The sequence below is a fragment of the Protopterus annectens genome, chromosome 1.part2, assembly GCF_019279795.1.
Source record: "Protopterus annectens isolate FY-2018-M chromosome 1.part2, PAN1.0, whole genome shotgun sequence".
In the NCBI taxonomy this organism is placed as follows: domain Eukaryota; kingdom Metazoa; phylum Chordata; order Ceratodontiformes; family Protopteridae; genus Protopterus; species Protopterus annectens.
Genome location: NC_056727.1, coordinates 787,042,692 through 787,062,073, shown reverse-complemented (window position 1 = coordinate 787,062,073; position 19,382 = coordinate 787,042,692). Strand labels below are relative to the sequence as shown.

At 43.0% G+C, this 19,382-nt stretch overlaps 1 protein-coding gene across 1 annotated transcript in view; it reads left to right on the top strand.

The window, feature by feature from the left end:
* The window catches only part of LOC122791256 (proton-coupled folate transporter-like), a 1,313,896-nt gene that overhangs the window by 304,060 nt on the left and 990,454 nt on the right, over window positions 1–19,382 (top strand). The window contains exon 4 of the mRNA XM_044058932.1: window positions 17,599–17,737. Within this exon, the coding sequence (XP_043914867.1) occupies window positions 17,599–17,737 (139 nt within the window). The remainder of the gene's footprint in view (window positions 1–17,598; window positions 17,738–19,382) is intronic.

The following is a 19,382-nucleotide window of genomic DNA, read 5'->3' as shown; positions in this document are numbered from 1 at the left end:
CCTGTCACCCTTAGGCTTTTGAATACTGGCCAAGGCTCTTGCCGCCCCACAGTGCCTTTTTTAGGCAAGGCTCAAAAGACAAACCCACCACCATAAATAGCACAAGTAACCAAAAACTGAGGGTAATGCTACTCAACGCTAGAAGTCTAAACCTCAAAATGCATGCACTCGAGGTACTCCTCAGTATGTAGAACATCGACATCTGTGCAGTAACAGAAACCTGGTTTAAGGCTCCTGAGAGCACCCTGGCACTACTAGGCTATAACTCATACCATACCTTTCGGCCACAGAACCAGGACTGAAACACAAAAGGTGGGGGTGTATCAATATTCATCAAGGATACCCACACCTCCAGGTTAGTGGTGCAGCACAATTCATCAGAGATCATCCATGTGCAACTAACAACGGGCAAAACTGCAATCCAAATTGTAGCTTGCTACAGATCACCCACCATGACTCAGGACCCCCATTCCACATTTCTGGAGACACGGGAAATATGAAGGTCCTAACAAACATCCTAATACTGGGTGATTCCAGTTACCCAAACATAAACTGGGAGAACTACTCAAGTACTAACTCTTGCCCAACGCTTCCTAGAATTTATAAACTCGAACGCCCTGGATCAACTGGTTATCACCCCCACCAGAGGGAACAACATATTGGACCTGGTCATCACCAACATGGGTGACCGGTGTTCCACACCGGAGGTCAACGCCTTGCTGGTTAGATCAGACCATAGACTAATCACTGCGGATATCCACATTCCACCCCCACCCCCAATCAAGGAAACCACTGTGAAAAACTTTTCAAAAGCAAACTTCACGTTGCTTAAGACTGAGGTGGAAAGGTTCAGCCCCCATGCTAAAGGGCAATGCTGTCCAAGCTACTGAAACTTTTACAAAGGCACTCTATGAGCATCTGCAGGAATGCATGGATCGTGGTATCCGAAGTAAAATCAAGACTCACTCCTCCAAGATCCCTGCCATAAACAAGCTATACAAGAGACGGAGGAAACTAGTACAGAAAAGAGTAAAATCCCAAGAAGTAAAGACATCCCTGATCAGTATCAGCAAGAACCTACGATCCCTCATTAAATAATCCAAGACTAGTTTCGAAAGAAAAATTGCCAATGACTCCAAAGATAACCACAAAGCGTTCTTTAGCTATGTCAAGAACCTAAGTGGAAACTCTCAGATCTGCTCTGAGTTAGTGCAGAATGGCACAAAATACACTGAACTGACTGATATTGCCAACATTCTGGCAAACAGATTTAGTGCAAACTTCACCCCCTAAAGGGCCCATAACCATACCAGAAGAATGTAGGGCCCCATCAATCACCGACACACAGGTTAAAACAGCCCTATCCAAAGCCAAAAACACAGCTTCAATGGGACCGGACGGCGTCCCAGGCTGTGTCTTATAAGAGCGCCAAAATGAACTAACCCCTCACCTAAACACACTGTTCAAACTCAGCCTCTCTACAGGCTACGTACCCACAGAGTGGCGCACAGCAACATTTATCCCGCTCCACAAAGGTGAAGCCACAACAGACCCCGGAAACTATCACCCTATAAGCCTGACTAGCCTGGTCTGCAAGGCTTTGGAACGCATCATCATGGAACTCATTAACAGAGACACTGGGAACCTCCAAACCTTGGACCCCACCCAGTTTGGCTTTGTTAAGGGCAGATCATGCCTCTTAAACCTGGTGGACTTTTTTGAGACAGTTACCAAGGCATTAGACAAGGGAAAGGACATACACACAGCCTACCTAGACCTCGCAAAGGCTTTTGACACCTCCCCATTCTAGTATTATAGACAAGCTCACCAGCTTGAACATAAACCCCTACGTCACGAGATGGGTTACCAACGGGCTCATGGATAGAACTCACATGGTAAGAGTTGCAGGCTCTACGTCCGACTCTAAACTGGTTACAAGTGGCATCCCCCAGGGCTCAGTCCTTGGACCCCTCTTGTTCTGTATATACTTCTCAGAGGTACAGGCAAGCAAAGGAGGACTATGACTGACCAAGTTCACAGATGACTGCAAACTAGGGGCCATAATTGATTCTCTGGCTGATACAGTCACCCTCTGGTGTCAAAATCATGGCCTCAAGCTATATACCAAAAAGTGCATAGTCATCCGCTTTGGAAAAAAAAAAGTACCTGTGAACTACCACATAGGCGGTAGTTCCCTAAATACAGAAAATGTAAAAAGGGATCTGGGGACCCAAGTAGATAGTAATCTCTCCTTTGATAATCGTATTGCCAAGGTGGTTAGAAAATCCTTCTATGTGGTCCACCCAATCACAAAAGGGTTCGCATCTAGAACAAAAGAGGTTATTGTGCCTCTCTACTCATCACTCATTAGACCCATCATAGAATACAACACCCCATTTGGGATGTACCTTACAAGACGCCTGCAACAGCTGGAAAGACCACAAAAGTACCTCACCAAGAGGATTACTGGCCTTAAACAGATGCCCTATGCAGCCCAACTCAAGAAACTGCAGCTGTACTCTGTTGCATACCGCTTACTCAGAGGTGATCTCTGCCTGACATACAAGACGATGTCCAACCCAGAATTGATGGACATGCTCCACCTAAACAAAAACAAATCCCGGAGAGCCACACATTCTAGAGAGATAAACTTCACCACAACAATAGGACATGCTGGAGAGAGAAATTCCTGTCCCAGAGACTCCCCATGCTTTGGAACAGGATTCCAATATACATCAGGCAGAGCCCCTTACTAACACTCTTCAAGGGAAACCTTGATGGGTGAATGGAAAACAGAAAATTTACCCTGGCGATCAAAGCAGTGGCTCTGCTGGACAGTGGCACAGGGAACTAATGGCTCTGCTGGACAGAGGCACAGGGAACTAATCTAAGGGGGTGGCACAAGCCAACACATTCTGGCTAGGCTTATAATTGCCCTTGGGCAGATAGCCTAGTACTTACCTATGAACCTGTTACATAGTGAGGATTCTGAGTCTTTCTTGCTATTTTTACCGAATGGTTTGTGTGACAAATGTAGAGCTTGTATCATTTATGTTGCTGAGTAAAGCCCAGGTCATGTATCTTCTCAAAAGCAGTAGGACAATAAGTAATTGCAGTCCATGTGCATCATTTCTTTGGCAAGCATTGGCTTCATATCTCATAGATTGTATAAGGTAAAGTATTACACGTATTCAAAGTTTATGTTGACCTTTACCCGTTCTTCGTTTTGCCTGGAAGTTCAGGAAACCTGCACACATATGACTAGTGGATAGGATTTGTTTTAGACTGACAAAGAAGCAGAGCAAAATAAAAAAAAGTGTAATAGAATTGACATTTTTGTGTCTAATGCTTCTGGTGCCTAACTAAACTGATTCACCTTGCAGTAAACAATTCTCTTATCTATGTCCTTTTCACTTTGACTTGACATGACCCATGCCCCTCTGTCAGTCCTGTATCTATTACTAAACAACAGCACCTAGGCTAATTCTCTCGGTGACCAATGATTACTGTATTACTTTTTAAATAAGTGTGTATTTATTGATGTAGGTCTTGGGAATAAGTGTGTATTTATTGATGTAGGTCTGGGGATATCTGGCATTAAGCAGTGAGAGGTGTTTGCCAGTGGAGGTGTAGAGAAAGGAGGAGAGTAAAACACTCAAGTATAGAGAGGGAGCATCTTCATAGTTTAGAAAGGACTGTTGTCATAATTGTTGGGCTGCTTGTGAAGAGTTGATACTTTGGTGTTAATTCATTTGAACCTTCTGTGATTGCATTAAATAATTCCTGTAAGTGGTAATTTAATAGCCTTTGGCTTGCAGTACGCTCACTTATGTTGCAGCTTCCCTGTAGTATAGTGCTGTGGTCTTCCTTTTGTCACTTAGTACTGCTTTGGCAGAGGTTGCGTTAGTTCTCAGTAATTCATTTAATGGCGTAATGCAACTCCTGAAGCAGCTAGACTGTCTGATGTTATGCATTACTCCGGTAGAACTGAAAAGCATTGTGACTCCAGAGGAAGCTTCCCAGTCATATTTCACTAATGTGTAATAGCAGACTATGCTAAGCTGCTTGAGGAGCTCTTGCACAGTGCCACAAAATAAGTTAGTGTGGGAATGTGCAGTTTGTGTACTTAATCCCCACTATAGCATTTGAACCATTTACACATCAGTTCTGGTCTGCCTGCAGCATTTAAATTTTTAACCAAGTTGGTAGACCGAGAATAAAGCCATGAAGGATTAATGTCATATACATAAGTGTCAGTTGTGAAGTATGGTGTGGTGTTCTGCAGTGGTATGCTTCTCTTTAATGGCTTTCCATTCTACTGGATAGCCAGCTGGATTAATCATAAAGGGCATTGCATGTGAGATGCAGAGTGCTACAAGCAGCAGAGCGACAAAAAGAGAGACTTTCAACAAATTAAGTATTTTTTATCTGCCTTTCTACTTGCGACTGCATTTTCTCACCGAAAAGCGAGTTTCTAGCTTATCTAAGATTTAAAAAGCATTGTTTTTTGTATTTTTTACTGTTTTTGCACTTCAAAAGTCATTTAAAGTTGTTTTTGTGTTGTTTTAACTGTTGTAGGCTACACACTCAAGTGTGCCACCCTGTTTAAAGCATTTACAGTGTTTCTTATGGAAGTTACTGTTCTGTAAAAATATATATATCCTTGTTTCCCGCCATTTCTAAATTAGAGTAGTCCAGATTTCAGGTTTTGCTGAATTCTGGGCTGTGGTATAAGTTCCTGTGTTGCCCATATCCTTACTTGGATAGAAGGAAGCTTCTCTGTTCACCAGTGAAAGTTGGGAGCTTTGAGCAGCCTATCTGTCCCTGGAGGAGTGGTCTCAGCCCAGCAACTAGTAACTTATTGGCCGTTTTGGGCTAATTCCTATCTCTTTCAAGCTCCCTGCCTTAAAACCTGCATTTGTGCAGTTTTGCGCTTGTATCTAACTCAGCACAGCTCCTCGTGGTGTCCTGCAGAGTGCTACAAGCAGCAGAGAGACTTTCAACAGTATTTTTTCTCTGCCTTTCTACCTGCGACTGCATTTTCTCACCGAAAAGTGAGTTTCTAGCTTATCTAAGATTTAAAAAGCATTGTTTTTTTTTTGTATTTTTTACTGTTTTTGCACTTCAAAAGTCATTTAAAGTCATTTTTGTGTTGTTTAACTGTTGTAGGCTACACACTCAAGTGCGCTAGCCTGTTTAAAGCATTTACAGTGTTTCTTGTGTAAGTTACTGTTAAAGTCAAACTCTCAAAGCAAGCACTCAACCCTCCTTTAACAGCCCAGCACTTGCTCAAACTTCTCAATTAAGCAGTAACAAACTTTAGCACTTCACCCCCTTATACTGTTTAGAAGTACAAGGATCCCTATTCGTCCCTCCTGGACAATAAATAAATCAGTTTTTTAAACTATTCAGGCATGTCCAAAGGGCAGTTTCAGGTATACTCTCCAGTCCAGCTGGTGAATCTGGGAATCTTGAGGCAATGTTACAATTGCCTTATGTACACAGACAACCCTATCCTCCTTCCAACAAACTCAAATGTATGTGAGAGATGCAACTATACAGCCAAACTGGAGGCCAAGCTCTCTCAACCCAAGACTGGCACAGTCAGTCAGGAGGAGAAGGAAACCACTCGCACCACACAACCAGTCTCACATAGACCAATCGTATCAGCAAACAAGACACATAAACACACAAAAACATGCTCGGAGGCTCTAAATAAAAATTTGCCAAAGCAGCAGAGACCTCCAAAGCAGACATCCATGCAACCACTACCCGTCAACAATATTCATGTATCACACAATTCACAAAGTCAGTGTGCCACACAGTCGCAGCCCTTAAGGCTAAATAACACACCAAATACACTAGTAATAGGAGACTCTATTGTCAGGCACACTGACGTCCCGCTCACCAGACTGAACAAGGAGAAGGTCACTGTAAGCTGCCTGTCGGGTGCCAGGATCCACCACATAACACAAGCACTCAGGTCACTCCAAAGCAAGTACAAATATGACTCTGTCTTTGTCCATGTTGGTGTGAATGACCTGAGACGTACCTCCCTGGTCTACATGAAAAGAGACATAGAGGAGCTCTTTGATCATGTAGCCCAGGCCGGTATGACCCTGAGTAGCATCTTGCCCTCACCAAGAATGATGCCACAGTATAAAGACAAAATGATCAATTTTAACAGTTGGCTAAGCTATTGGTGTCATTCAAAGGGGATGCAGTGTCTATCAGCCTTGGATGACATGCTCGACAAGCCACGTTGCTTCGCTAGGGATAGCTTGCACCTGTCACCCTTAGGTTTTCGAATACTGGCTAAGGCTCTTGCCACCACTATAGTGCCTTTTTTAGGCAAGGCTCAAAAGACAAACCCACCTCCATAGACAACACAAGAAACAAAAAACTAAGGGTAATGCTACTCAACACCAGAAGTCTAAACCTCAAGATGCACGCACGTGAGGCACTCCTCAGTATGGAGAAGATCAATATCTGTGCAGTAACAGAAACCTGGTTCAAGGCTCCAGAGAGCACCCCAGCACTACCAGGATATAACTCATACCATGCTTTTTGGCCCAAGAACTCGGACCGAAATACAAAAGGTGGGGAATTTCCATTTTCATCAAGGATACCCACACCTCCAGGTTAGTGGCACTGCACAAGGCATCGGAGACCATCCATGTTGACTAACAGTGGGCAAAACTGCTTTCCAGTTTATAGCTTGCTACAGATCATCCACCTTGTCTCAGGATCCCCACTCAGCATTCCTGAGAACATTGGAGAACATGAATGTCTCACCAAGCACCATGATATTGGGTGATTTCAACTACCCAAACATTGACTGGGAAAACTACTCAAGTCCAAACTCCTTTGCCCAACGATTCCTGGAGTTTATAAACTTAAATGCCATGGAACAACTGGTCACCACTCCCACAAGAGGGGACAACATATTGGACCTGATCATCACCAACATGGGGGCTAAATGTTCCATACCAGAGGTAAAAACCCCTCGTTGGTAAGATCAGACCATAAACTAATCACACTGGACATCCACATCCCGACCCCACCCCCAACCAAGGAAACCACTGTGAAAAATTTCTCAAAAGCAAACTCCACACTTCTCAAGACCGAGGTGGAAAGCTTCAAAGCCCCCGGGCTAATGGAAAATGCTGCCCAAACCACAGAATCCTTTGCAAATGCATTCTATGAGCACCTACAGGAATGCATGGATCGAGCCATCCCAAGTAAAACCAAGACTCACTCCTCCAAAAACAGGAGACCAGTCTGTTGGACCCCGGCCATAAATAAGCTATACAACAGAAGGAGGACACTATTACATGATAGAGCAAAATCCCAAAAAGGGAAGGCATCCCTGATCAGTATTAGCAAGAAACTACAATCCCTCATAAAATCATCAAAGGCCAGCTTCGAAAGAAAAATTGCCAAAGACTCTAAAGATAATCACACGGCCTTCTTTAGCTACATCAAGAATCTAGGTGGCAACTCCTCAGATCTGCTCTGAGCTGGTGCAAAATGGCAAAAAATACACTGAACCCACTGACATTGTCAACATCCTGGTGGACAGATTCAGTGCAAATTTTACCCCCCCCAAAAGGGCCAGTGTCTATCCCAGAAGAATGTAGTCTCCCTGACATCACAGACACACTGGTGAAAGCAGCCCTCTCCAAACCAAAAAACACAGCATCAGTGGGACCGGACTGCGTCTTACACGAGCTCCAAAAAGAACTGAACCCTCACATAAAGTCACTGTTCAAACTCAGCCTTACTACAGGATATGTACCCAAAGAATGGCGTACAGTAACAGTTATCCTGCCTCACAAAGGTGGCGCCACAACGGATCACAGGAACTATCGCCCTATAAGCCTGACTACCTGGTCTGCAAAGCTATGGAGTGCATCATCATGGATCTCATAAACAAAGACATTGGGAACCTCCAGACACTGGACCCTACCCAATTTGGCTTTGTTAAAGGCAGATCTTGCCTCTTAAACCTAGTTGACTTCTTTGAAACAGTTACCAAGGCCGTAGATGAGAGAAAGGTAGTCCACACAGCCTACCTGGACCTCACAAAGGCCTTTGACACAATACCCCACTCTGGCATTATAAATAAGCTTACCAGCTTGAATATCAACCCCTATGTCATGAGATGGGTTGCAAACTGGCTCAGGGATAGAACCCACATGGTCAGAGTTGCGGGTGCCATGTCCAACTCCAAACCGGTTGCAAGTGGCGCTCCACAGGGCTCAGTCCTGGGACCCCTCTTGTTCGGTATATACTTCTCTGAGGTACAGGCAAACATGGGAGGACTGTGGCTGACCAAGTTCGCAGATGATTGCAAACTGGGAGCCCTAATTGACTCCCTGGCTGACGCAAGCATCCTCCAGAAGGGTCTTATGGAGACGGATACCTGGTGTCAGAACCATGGCCTCAAGCTAAATGCCAAAAAGTGCATAGTCATCCCCTTTGGGAAAAACAATGTGCACACAAACTACCACATAGGTGGTAATCCACTAAGTACGGAAGATGTAATTTGGGATCTGGGACCCAAGTAGATAGTAACCTCTCCTTTGATAATCACATTGCCAAAGTGGTTAGAATAACCTTCTATATAGCCCACCTAATCACAAAAGGGTTCACATCTAGATCGAGAGGTCATTGTGCCCCTCTACTCATCGCTCATCAGGCCCATAATTGAGGACAGTGCCCCATACGGGATGTACCTTACCCGACACCTGCAACAGCTAGAGAGACCCCAAAAGTACCTCACCAAGTGGATTGCGGGCCTCAAACAGATGCCCTATGCAGCTCGACTAAAGAAACTCCAGCTCTACTCAGTTGCTTACCGCCTACTCAGAGACAATCTCTGCCTGACATACAAGGTCATGTCTAACCCGGAATTAATGGACATGCTCCACCTCAAGAAATCCAAATCCCTTAGAGCTACACGCTCCAGGGATTTAAACCTTAGCACAACAATAAATAGGACATGCTGGAGGGATAGATTCATATCCCAGAGGCTTCCCTCGCTCTGGAATAGAATCCCAATCCATGTTAGACAGAGCCCCTCACTTATCCTCTTCAAAGAAATCTTGATGAGTGGATGGGAAATGGTAAATTTACACCTGGGATCACTTCTATGGCCCTGCTGGACAGAGGCTCAGGAATCTAATCTAAAATGGAGGTGAAAGCCAACACATTCTGGCTAGGCTTATAAATGCCCTAGGGCAGATAGCCTAGCACCTACCTATGAATCTATGAACCTGTGAGATGGGGAGACAGCAGACTGATCAGGTTACTTCACTGCAATACTGCATTTTAGTTGTACAGAATTCAGTGTCATCTCCATTCCCATCACAACACCCTGTTGAGTCAACAAATACTTGTACATGGACATTTCACACCAAATCCTGTAGGTAGATAGTGCAACCAGACCTGCAGCAATAACTTTCTTCAGCTACTAGCCAGCTGAGTACCACCCAACCCCCCCAAATTTGGACATTCTGCAAAAATCTGGACATTTCAGAGATTTGCTCCTAGGCCAAAGATATTTTAACACATCTCTCCTTTTAGAAGCAATCAATTTCAAGGTGGGATGAAGAAAAAAAGAAACAATATTTGCCACAAAATCCCTTCTCTGAACCTCATAGCTAGAATTCTGAAGAGATCGAAAAGTGTAGTAGTGTTAGTGGGAACCACTTCAAACAAAACAGGGAAGACCAAACTGTACAGTGTTTCATTATCTCTTCCATCTTTGTCATTTCTAACAACCCTTTCTCTACAAAAAATAACTAAAGGTTGTACAGTTTGGTCTTCCTTTAAAGATTCTAGCACTTTTGTTTGAAGTGTTTCCCACTACTACTTTTGCACTCTTTGATCTGTTCTTTATTCTGGGGAAGAAGTTGGCTGTAATGAAATGAAAACATTGTTAATCCAGCCTTGAAAACTATTGCCTTGTGAAGGAGAGAGATGTTACACTGTCTTTGGCCTGAAAGCATACCTTCCAACTGTCCAGATTTCTGCCTCATATTCTTGTCTTCTCCTCCTATGGTGTTCTGGCAAATTATTGAGGTTTGAAGCCATTAAATAATGACAGACATTTTAGTTTCAGCCATAATATTCTTAAAAAATAGATACTAATTCAAATCCTGATGTTCTTCGTGTTTCACTGTTGCAGTCCTCACATTTGGGTTATCTGCTTGCAGTAGCCCTCAGTCGACCTGATTAACAAAGTCTTGGGTCCTGCATCAGTTGCTGTCCCTTTTTCCATGACGTTAGGTCATCAGGGGTATAAAGCATGCAGCCGACGCCATTACATCAGTCTTTCTTGCCATGTAGTGCCCAAAGCAGAAGTTCGCAAGTGCTGGTAGGCCGACTCCTGAAATTTTCGTTTTCGAGTTTCAGAACCAAAGTTTTTAACTAGAGCTAAGTACCCCATTGGGGAAACTTTGTCTTGCTCCTTACCGATGTCAGTAAAAGTTAATAATTGCATTTCTTATGGAAAGCAAATACCTCACAAAGATTTTCATTCGTACAGTATTCCTTGCCTAGGCCCTGACCACGACGTTCCTTGCTGTCAGTTTTATGCCTTATTTAATCAATGCACTATCCGTCGTTGGTTTGTCGGTACATTGTCGCCTCTAAGTATTTCTGTTCTCGGTTCAATTATCCAGAAATGTTGTCGGTAAGCCATCAGACTACCGGAATTCCAAAACAACGCAAAGATAAAGACAGGCCGCCTAGGTCCAGAGCTGCAGACGATGCTTCTCCTAAGCCAGTCGCCAGTTCGCCGGTACTCAGTGAGGCGCTTTTGCAGCCACTGATACCTACTACTTCTGATTCACAGGCCTCTACTGAGACCCATTCGAAGTCCAGTGTGCCACGAGATGCTTCAACTGTGGAACCTGCAGATGTCTCTACCTTGGATGGGTCCGGAGCCGCTGTGCTTTTGTGGGTGTATTTAGGCCTATGGACTTGAATATTAAACTGATGCCCCCTTCTTCTTTAAGGCCTAAACCTCGAACCATGCCTAGAAAACCAATGCCCAAGCCGCATGCTCAGGCCTCTATGCCTAAAAAAATAAGAATGGCTGAAGATCTTATAACTTTAATCAGGGGAAACCAACCACCCTCTTCTAAAAGACCTAGGACTGAAATTGTTTATGAATCTTCTGACCAAGATTCTGATTTTTCTGATTCTTCTGATGATCCGGATTTACCCTTATCTACATATGAGGATTCTGATGCAGAGGACTCTATTCCCTCTGCTTCCCCTCCAGAGGATTTTTCTTTTGGAGAAACCTTGCACACCCTAAGGGAGCATTTCCACTGAGAGAGCCAGGATTTTTCTGATTCAAAAAAGAGGCTTGGGGATTTCTTACACTTGCCTCAGCATAGGCCTTTAGCTATACCTCCTGTACTAGACATTGTTGATGATGCCTTTTTGGAATCTAGTTTGGTCCCTTTGCTTTGCCTCCTGCTCCCAGAAAACCTGACCGATATTATAGGGTTCCTGACTCTCACAAGTTCCTTTTTAAAAATCCTATTGTGGATCTAGAGACTATTTCACAGGGACCCAAGGGCATTAAGGCTTCTGCCAAAAACCCTACCCCTTCTGATAGAGACTCCAGGGTGCTGGATAGATGGGGTAAGAAGGTTTACACTTCTGCAACCTTGGCCATTAGGGCCTTAAACTGTCAGTTTCATATGTTAAAGTATCAACAACAAATTATTGGATTGCTTAAACAGAAAATTATGTCTATTCCTGACTGTGCTGAAAATAAGGAATTACAGGATTTAATGCATTCTGCTGAACAGGCTGGAAAACATACTTTGCAATGTGGGTTTGATTCTTTAGAGGCCTCTTGCAGGGCTGCTGTCACTGGGTCTGTACTCAGAAGGCATGCTTGGCTTAAGGAGCAATCTTTGCCTGATTATGTTAAAGCTAAACTGTTGGATGTTCCCTTAAATCAGGACCGGCTGTTTGGCAACAAAGCTGAGGAAGTTCTTAAAAAGATGGAAGATAAAGCTAAATCTATGCAAACTGTTAAAGATTTCTTACAAGTTCAGCCTCCAAGATTTAGTAGGCATTGGCCCTCTAAGAATTGGTCCTTTCCGACTCCTTCCAGGCCTTCTCAATCCAAACCCAGACACAGCAGACACCCCAGGTTTCAGTCCCAGGGTACGCACAAGACTAAGCAGTGGGGGGCTTCAGCTTACAAATCTGGGTGTAGTAAGACTCCCCCCTGTGGAAAACTGTCTCAATGTCTTGATTTTAAAACTTCCAAGCACTTCTCAACTGAATGCTTCTTTAGGGGGAACGATTGGTCTGCAGGCCAAAAACTGGGAACTCATTACCCAGGACAAATGTGTTTTAAGTATAATGTCCCAAGGATACAGATTTCACTTCCACACATTACCAACACCAAAAGGTTGGCCAGATCTACCCCCAAATCAGTGGGCAGAGGCTCAAAAGCAAATACTCTCTCTTTTAAACATAAAAGCTATTCAAACTGTAACAGAAGAGGAAAAAAGACAAGGTTTCTACTCAAGACTTTTCCTGGTACCCAGAAAAGACAATTCATGGCATCCTATTCTGGACCTGTCTACTCTAAACAACTTTTTGGTGATTCCAAATTTCAAGATGCTGACTCTTCACCAGTTGCTTCCTATTCTAGGAAAGGATGCTTGGATGGTAACACTCGATTTAAAGGAAGCATACCTGCACATCCCAATCAGGGAATCTTGCAGAAGATACCTACACTTCAAAGTAGGCTACAATCATTACCAGTTCTCTGCACTGCCCTTTGGCTTATCTACTGTGCCCAGGGTATTCACAAAGTGCCTAGCCCCAGTCATTGCATTTTGCAGGCAAAGAAATATTCAAATATACCCATACCTGGACGATTGTTTAATTCAGGCAGAAAGCCAGGGCATACTTTTGAATCATCTGGCCTTTGTACAAAGGGTGCTAACTTGTCTGGGGTACACCATAAATGAAAATAAATCACACCTGGTACCCTGTCAACAAATCATATTCCTGGGAGCAAGCTTGAATACAACTTCCAAGATGGTTTTCCTCATGCCAGAGAAACAAATTTATTTGACAACCTACTTCAAACAAGTGGCCACAAAACCCTACTGTCTGCAAGGCAAATACTACAAGCCTTGTGATTCATGGCTCCTGCATTCTTCTAATTCCATATGCAAGACTGCATATGAGGAAACTACAGTGGTATCTAAAAAGCTTATGGTGTCAACATTCTCAGGATCTAGAAGCAATGATTCCTATCATACCTTGCCTACACCTAGAGTTTCTTTGGTGGGCAGTGGCCTGCCACCAAAACAAGGAACTACCATTCACACCACCCCCTGCCGCCCAAACCCTAACAACAGATGGATCAGATTATGCATGGGGAGTTCACCTGGCAGGGAAGTGCATTCAGGGCAAATGGAACCAAAGTAAAATGCACTTGCATATCAATCAAAAAGAAATGTTAGCTGTACAGAATGCTCTGACAGCCTTCAAGGACCATATCCAGGACAATTAATGGTAAAGGCGGACAACACCACTGTTATGTGATACATAAACAAGCAGGGGGGTACCTATTCTTTCCCCCTCTGCAGACTAGCCATGGCATTGTGGAACACAGTCCTGAGCTACCAGTTGCATCTACAAGCTCAATTCCTGCCAGGAAAACTAAATACACTGGCAGACGAACTAAGCAGAAACCTCATGGACCCACATGAGTGGAAACTGGAACCAAGGATTTTCAACATGTTGACGAGCAAATGGGGGAACCCAGATATAGACCTGTTTGCCTCCCCCCAGAACTGTCAATTGGGCACATTTTGCACAAGGACTCCCCACAGACGAGCTTGGAAAGTGGATGCTCTGTCCTTCAGCTGGAAAAACCTATCAGTTTCTGCCTTTCCTCCTCTGCCTCTGCTCTCCAAAGTACTACTAAAAATCAAACAGGACAAACCAAGGACGATTTTGATTACACCAGACTGGCCACGCCAACACTGGTACCCCCTCTTGCACAGTGTGTCACTGTTGGCCCCATGGACCTTGCCTCAGACTCCTACCCTATTGTCTCAGCAAGAGAACCAGATTCTGCACCCTCAGCTTCAAACACTGAACCTAGCAGCCTGGCTAATTTCCTAATCCCTCCTTTACCATCCCTCAATAAACCAGTGATGGATATTTTAGAGGCAAGGAGGCCTAGTACTAGAAAATCTTATGCTGAAAAATGGAAAAGATTCTGTGAATGGAAAAGATTTGTGGAACCAATCTCAAGGGATAAGCACAGCAGTGCCCAATTTACCTCAGATTTTACAGTACGTAACTGAGATGCTTCACAAGTGCCTGTCTTTCTCCTCCATCAAAATTCATGCCTCAGCCATTTCAGCTCATTATAACACAGAAACTCCCCTCTTCTCTCATCCACTGCTTAAGCAGCTCCTCAGAGGGGCCAAAAATCTATGACCACCCAGGACAGCCCCAACTCCAGCCTGGGACCTTAACTTTGTATTGGAAAAGCTCACCCTTCCTCCTTTTGAGCCAGCTGCCACTGCGGATTTAAAATTCCTCTCTTGGAAAACAGCTTTCCTTTTAGCAATCACTTCAGCAAGAAGGGTATCTGAATTACAGGCCTTCATGGCAGTGGCAGCTTTCATCATCTTTCATGCAGACAGGGTGTTCCTCAGGACAAATCCCTCCTTCATGCCCAAAGTGGTATCCGTTGTGGCCCTCAGTCAGTCCATTCATTTGCCAACCTTCCTTCCTAATCCACAGAACAAAGGGGAATGGATACTGCACTCCTTAGACGTGCACATACAACTTAGATTCTACTTGGACAGGACTAAACCTCAAAGGAAATCTGACCAACTGCTGGTGGCATTTGCTGCATGGCAGAGGGGAAGGCTATTTCAAAGCAAACCATTTCCAAATGGATAGGCCATTGCATTCATTTCTGCTACAAGCACCATGGAAAACCTATCCTACAGGGGATCAGACCCCACTCAACCAGGGCTGCATCTATCTCTACAGCCTTTCTCAGAGGCGTCCCTACCAGGGACATCCTAGAAGCTGCTACCTGGAGTTCTGTACATACTTTCACCAAGCATTACCATCTGCCAGTTTTCTCTAAATCCAGAGCTGGCTTTGCCACTGCAGTCTAGCAGGGTCTTATAGCTGGTCCTAATGCTATCTAAATTCCCCCTCCCATCCTTAGCTTTGGGAATCTACCCAAATGTTATAGCTGGTCCTAATGCTATCTAAATTCCCCCTCCCATCCTTAGCTTTGGGAATCTTCCCAAATGTGATGACTGCAACAGTGAAACATGAAGAACATAGTACAGATGTGTACACTTACCATAAATGTAGATGTTCGAGTGTATTCACTGTTGCAGTCCTGGTTACCCTCCCTCCAGCCCCCTTTCTTCCTTTGACTATACCTCTACTCTCCTTTACTATGCTCAAAAGCTTTTTGGTGTATTTGCTGTTTTGTTGGAGGTATAACCTTGTATATTTACAGAGTTAATTGCTTCCCATTGGGGGGCACCTGACATCTGGGGCAGGAAAAACTGATGTAACTGCGTCGGCTGCATGCTTTATATCCCTGATGACCTGACGTCATGGAAGAAGAGACAGCAACCAACGCAGCACCCAAAACGTTGTTAATCAGGACGACTGAGTGCTACTGCAAGCAGATAACCCAAATGTGATGACTGCAACAGTGAATACACTCGAACATCTACATTTATGGTAAGTGTACACAACTGTACTTTCTAACAACTTTTTAAGTTTGTAAGAGTACTAATTAAAATCTGTCCCAGAGTTCCAGGACCTCTCACTACTTTTGGCTTTGCCCAGATTTCTTGTGCAAAGAGGTTGAGAGGTATGCCCTGGATACAGGCTTTACTGTGTTTAACGTCATCTCTTTCTGTGACTCTGCTGATTGCAGAAATAAGTAGAGCAACTAAACTGACATTGTCCACCGAAATAAGAATAAAAAGTAAATGCAAATAGCTGGAATTTAGAAAATACATAACTACACAGTCTGATGTCCACATCCATTCACAATTCCCATCTTCTCATTTTTGCACATAGAGTTGGGGTATTTAAAATTGACTCTCATCTAAAGCCAAACTTCATATGTTAGTGAAAAAAAATACTTCACAGAATAATAACAGAATAATTGTCAGATTAGTTGGTCTTGAAGCTTGAATTGATGAATGCATGGTTTCTACTGCATGTGAGGTGAACCCAGTATGGTGTTTATTTCCTTCTTATCTGTTCATAGGTAGGTGATAGGCTTGTTGCCCTTGTGGGCCATTATAAGCCTAGCCAATTTTTACTTCAAAGGTGAGAATCAGTCCTTGTACCTTATGATTGAAAAGTAAATATTTTAACTATTATACCAACCCCCTCCCCCTGTATATATTTTGGTTTTATAGCAGCTAGTTCATGAATCTGTGTTTAAAGTAAACAGTTGAAAGGTGTTTATAAATATATAAAATTAATGACTGAATAAAGTATAGTAGTACAGCTGTGTGATCATATCCTGTTTACCAACAACTATTTCCTTGGTCACTCCTGCAGCTTTGGCCATCGCCAGTGCTTCACCATCTGTTTTTGCTGACAAAGTTGTCTTTGTTGCATACATATCCTGAAATCAAAAAGGTACCTCAGGGATGTGGACTTACCAGGAGTTCATAGTGTCACGTATTTATGCAGCTAACTTCATTTAATATTGCTATTGTTTGTATGAAAACAGAGTTTTCCTCCTCCTACTGCTTGCTTTGCTCTTATGGAACAGTTTCTAGTACAGGGAAATGGTTTCAACAAAGTAGCATGTTTAAGTAATTTATTAGTCATTTACTGGTGCTTATCCAGAAGTATTAAATGATGGAGCCTCTTACATTGTGGTTGCTTACTGCTCTAGAAAGATTTTAGAGCTTTCATATTAGTTGTTCTAGACCGTCAAAAAGGTTGTGGCATCACTGGCAGCATATTTGTTTGCTTCAGTGAAACTAACTGCACAGAATGTTTCCATCCATGTCTGCATAGTCAGATACTTTCCTAAACTTTATCAAAAGATGATTGCCAAGCTGTGAATATGCTTCCTTTCAGGGTTAGTGTCCAAATCTGTCTGCATTATGGGAGCCTTTTTATTGCATATGAAGAAGAATTTGGATAAAATGATACTTCTGATTAAATACCAAGGTGACATTTTAAAAATGTTTGTTTTGTGGGCACTAATGGCTTGTTATGCTTCTTTGTATAATGGGATCTGCTAAAAAGCATTTAAACTGAAAAGCATTCAGTGCAATTTAATTAAAACCTACATTTTTGTAAGCAGTTGTAGTCTGATCTTAGTTTATATGATTGCATGTTCATTTCTGACCAAGAATAGGAGATTATAGAATGTAGTAGCCTAGCTTGTGGTGAACCAGAAAACAGAAGACATGGACTTTCTTAGGAGAAGGCTAGGCCAGGAGGAAATTGCATACTACTTCTCTTGTCATGGAACACCTGTGATTACTTTCATTAATGCTTTCTTTTTTATTGTGTGTGCAGGGCTTTTCTCTGCTGGGTGTTTTTCCACTGCTGCTGCGCTACGTCGGAGAGATGATACTTGCCAAAGTCAGTTGTCTGCTAAGAATAGGAGCTTTCATTTTAATGGCTTTCTCCACAAACATTTGGATGGTATTTCTTGGTAAGTGTGTAAGTTATAGATATTTGTGAAAGTTAATATGAGCAGATTTGAAAGTGTTGTATAGATTATTTATTATAACTATTCTTTTTAATGAATTTGTATTTATATGGCTGGGGCTACTTTTTTTCAATAGCAAAATTGGGTGATATCAAAATACTAGAAAATCTGAAGTAACTTAAGTTTTAAAACCGTAGAAATTCTAAAACACTGTATTACTGTAAAATGTTTTAGAGCATTGAAAAATGTCCTTATTTTTGCCCTCAAACTGAAACCTTGAATCCATATTTACTGGATTACAAAAACTTCCCATAATCACCAGCATGCACTTGGGATAACAGTTCATAGGTGTGTACTAGGCTAATGGCCCTGAAGCCTTTACAAAGCCTAGCCCATAGTATTACCCTGGCATCGTGCCACCCAACCTTAGTTTCCAGTGCCTATGTCAAGTAGAGCCACTGGAGTAATCCCCGGGGTGAATTTTCTATTTCCTGTCCACTCATCAAGATTTCTTTTAAAGAAGGCCAGTGAGGCGCTTCATTTGACATGTATGGGAAGTCTATTCCATAGCATAGTCAGTGTCTGGATTATAAACTTGTCCCTCCAGCTTGTTCTGTTGATTGTGGCAATGAGGTTGAGGTCTCTGGAGCGTGTAGTGCGGAGGGATTGGGATTTCTTTAGATGTAGCATTACTAACAGAGCTGGGTCAGACATGGCTTTGTAAGTCAAGCAGAGATCGCCTTTAAGTAGGCGATATGAGACAGAGAATAGTTGGATTTTTTTGAGTCTGTCCATATAGGACAAGTGTTAAAGGCCTAAGATCCTCTTTGTGAGGTATTTTTGTGGCCTCTCAAGTTGTTGTAGGTGTCTAGTGAGGTACATACCAAATGGGGCATTGTACTCGATATTGGCCTAATGAGGGAAGAGTAGAGGGAGACAATGACCTTTTTCTTCCTGGATGCAAAACCCTTAGTAATGAGATGTGCCACATAGAAGGACTTTCTGACCACAGTGGCAATGTGGTGGTCAAAAGAGAGGTTGCTGTCAACCTGTGTTCCCAGATCTCTTATGATGCCTTCTGTGTTCAGTGGACTACCATCAGTGTGATAATTAATGGGAACTGGGTTTTTCCCAAAGGGGATGATGACACATTTTTTTGGCATTGAGCTTATGGCCATGGTTCTGACACCAGTCATTGGTCTCAGTGAGGTCTTTCTGTAGGATGTCAACATCACTTGGGGAGTTAATTATGACTCCCAACTTGCAATCGTCTGCAAGCTTTGTCAGCCAGAGTCCTTTCATGTTGGCCTGGACTTCAGAGAAGTAGATACCAAACAGGAGAGGACCCAGGACCAAAACCCTATGCAGTTAGCAATCCTGTTTATTTATTATAAAGCCTATAATTTAACTCGTTACCAGTCTGTAAATAAGCACCATGGCTGAGTCATCTTTTTGAGTTCCAGACGTCATATCCTGTGTAAAAAGCTGGTATTCCATCAACTTTCACTGTTGATAACATCAAGATTTAAACTCTGACCATATTATTTTTTGTTCCTTAACACCTCTGTTATGTTTGGCTTTGTGCAGAACCTGTGCATTGAGAGGTCCAGCAATATAACCCTAAGTAGGGAAAATAAAACAAACAATT